At 36.8% G+C, this 2,634-nt stretch overlaps 1 protein-coding gene across 1 annotated transcript; it reads right to left on the minus strand.

Moving 5' to 3' along the window:
- Positions 1-511: 511 nt before the first annotated feature.
- Positions 512-2,187, minus strand: LOC149148406 (jasmonate-induced oxygenase 4-like). Its single transcript, XM_089438388.1, has 4 exons — positions 1,804-2,187; positions 1,446-1,702; positions 1,027-1,348; positions 512-927 (listed from the first exon to the last, which is right to left on the minus strand). Exons 1-4 carry the CDS (start codon positions 2,050-2,052, stop codon positions 661-663), a joined length of 1,095 nt encoding a protein of 364 aa, XP_089294514.1. The 5' UTR covers positions 2,053-2,187; the 3' UTR covers positions 512-660.
- Positions 2,188-2,634: the final 447 nt, after the last annotated feature.

The following is a 2,634-nucleotide window of genomic DNA, read 5'->3' on the forward strand; positions in this document are numbered from 1 at the left end:
ACTACTATTTTTAAAACAATACATTAATTTATTTTTAAATAAATAAGACTTATAATAAAAATATTAAATATCCATTTATTAAAAAATTGTAATGATGTGATTAATCCAAAAGACATTACAATTTACAATATGGATCACAAAAATCTTAGATCTAATATCCATTTATTCAAAAATAAACTAAACACATGCAATGAAGTTAAACACATATATACAATATATAAATAGTGTCTACTAATCACACTTTTGAAAAGTTTTCTGATTTATTTTCCAATCTAATTTGTCTAGAATCTAGTAACGATTTATTGAGATCACAAGTTTTGACAAATAAATTCTTCACAATAGCAGTGTCTAAAGGGTTTTTTAGGGTGCAAAAAAACAGTTTAAATAACACAAATCAACATTTAACCACAATACCAATTATTACAAAAAAAACTACCAGATTTCCAAATAAAAACTCCCAAACATATATAAGATACCTCCAAGTTAAATCTTCTATTCAAAACCCAAAACACTTACACTAATATAATATAATATAATTGCAAATTATATCTTGCAATCAAAACAACTGCAACACCTGCAACTATCTTATAGTTATAGTTTCCACTCAAATACCTTGAATAGTTCTCTACATAGACATCTTATAGAAATGCGATTGACGGATTAGACATGGACTTCCTGCGCCTCTTCTATACGTAAAGAATCGACGGAGGCTTTTCCTTGAGGATCCTTGTTCATATGCACGGTTTCATACTCCCCAGCTTTAACAGCTTTGTACAAGCTGGGATGAGCTGCATCGATCAGTTCGGGAGCAGTATCAATCAACACATCCTCTTGTGGATTCAGAAACGTGGCGATCGACATGCGACTCTGCTTTGTATTCACTACTGCCCTGTGCTCGGCACTCTTGTATTTCCCATTGCTTACTATCTGCAATTACACAATCCCCGTAAAATTGTTTTAGAAAACCTCTGTCCAAATCACAGAAATGATTAAAATCCCAAAAAGAGTCGAAAGAATTTCACTCACCTGTAAGAAATCCCCGATGTTGATAGTAAGAGCTCCAGGAACAGAGGGCACAGTGAACCAATCCTCATCTTTCCGAACCTGGAGACCGTCCACCCCATCATCGAGCAGAACAGTGAGCATATGTAAATCTGAATGGGGTTTAAGCCCGTTCACCATTTCTGGCTGAGGGCAAGGAGGGTAGTAATTGATTCTCAGTTGGAGCAGGGGTTCCTTATTGAGGGTTTGGATATACTTTGGGTGCAGCCCCAAACCCTCGGAAAGAAAACCCAGCAACTTCTCCATAAGCCTCATTACCTCTTCGCCGTATTTTTCATATGTTTCTCTTCAAAATGTACACAGGAATGTATCAGAATGGACGCAATCAATTAGCTCATTATCAAGGTTTCACAGTGTGTATCTATATGTGTATAGAGTTGTACCTGTATGTGGAGGGGTTTTTGGGCCAGTGCTCAACTGCTTTGGCCCACTCTGGAGAAATATAATGAATAAGAGCATCAACCCAATCCAAGACCGAGTCATCAGAGATGTCAAAGAACCGGCCATAGCCTTCAACCAGGTGAAGACCAGGCCTCACAGGGCACTGTTCTCTTTTCTCTTCAACAGAAAGATCAAAGAACTCCCGTGAAACCCGTTTCACAGTCTCTAGCAATGACAAAGGTATGCCATGATTTATTATCTTCAAAACAATTGCAAACCCATGAAATCAGAATCCAAAGCGACCAGGAAATTGGTTGGATAAAGAAAAGAAAAGCAAAAACTGTGATTGCACTGACAAACCTGAAAGAAACCCCATTCCTGAGATGCTTGGGCTATTTGACTGACAATCTTGAAGCGTTGATCAGTATCTTCCAGGCCTGCTAGATCAATGACAGGAAGAGATTGCTGGACTTGAGGAGGACGAGATGGTCTCTGTTCGGGAGGAAGGATGTAGCGTGCAGGGACTTGCTTCACTTGGGTTTCATGTAGCGTCTGCACCAGATCAATTGGTTTCTGAAGTCTTTCAAATTGCTTCAGAAGAGCGTCCATGGCAACTGATGAAGATTCCAGATTCGTAGCAGGCAGTGGAATTGGAATTTATCTCTGCAAATACAAGGTAGTGATTATCTATATGTCACCTTTTTTCAGGACCGCAGTGATTTGGACGGTTTTAATCGGCGATGTACAAATATGGGCAAGTCTGCAATATGAAGGTGTCAAACCTTTTTGTTTTATATGTTCCATTGGCAAAGATCTGTCACTTTTTTAAGTAGGATTTTCCGTACAGCTCATTCAACTCGTGTTTGGAATATGTAAATACGAAGAAAAAGAAAGCTATATTACTAATTTGGTCAAGAAAGATAAGGAGTAGAGCAGGAGTCAGATAATTAGAAATTAAGAAATTAAAGAGTAGAGCAGGAGTCAGATAATTAGAAATTAAGAAATTAAGGAGTAGACAAAGAGTCAGATAATTAGAAATTAAGGAGTAGACAAGGAGTCAGATAATTAGAAATTAAGAAATTATAGGTGCAATAGATCAATTTAGTCTAGTAGATTTTAACCATCACTACCACTTATTTTATTTATTAATATGTCAATTAAAAATGCTTTAATTGATTGTGTAGGTCACAT

The sequence above is a fragment of the Pinus tabuliformis genome, chromosome 9 (genome assembly GCF_031772625.1).
Source record: "Pinus tabuliformis cultivar Carrire ecotype Pingquan chromosome 9, CPIR1, whole genome shotgun sequence".
In the NCBI taxonomy this organism is placed as follows: Eukaryota; Viridiplantae; Streptophyta; class Pinopsida; order Pinales; family Pinaceae; genus Pinus; species Pinus tabuliformis.

Bases quoted from the DNA above. Each gene is read 5' to 3' on its own strand.
- LOC149148406 (XM_089438388.1), bottom strand. From the start codon at position 2,052: ATGGACGCTCTTCTGAAGCAATTTGAAAGACTTCAGAAACCAATTGAT. The intron at 1,703-1,803 runs GTTTGTCAGTGC...ATTGTTTTGAAG, and splicing joins AGGAATGGGGTTTCTTTCAG to ATAATAAATCATGGCATACC. The intron at 1,349-1,445 runs GTACAACTCTAT...TACATTTTGAAG, and splicing joins AAAAACCCCTCCACATACAG to AGAAACATATGAAAAATACG.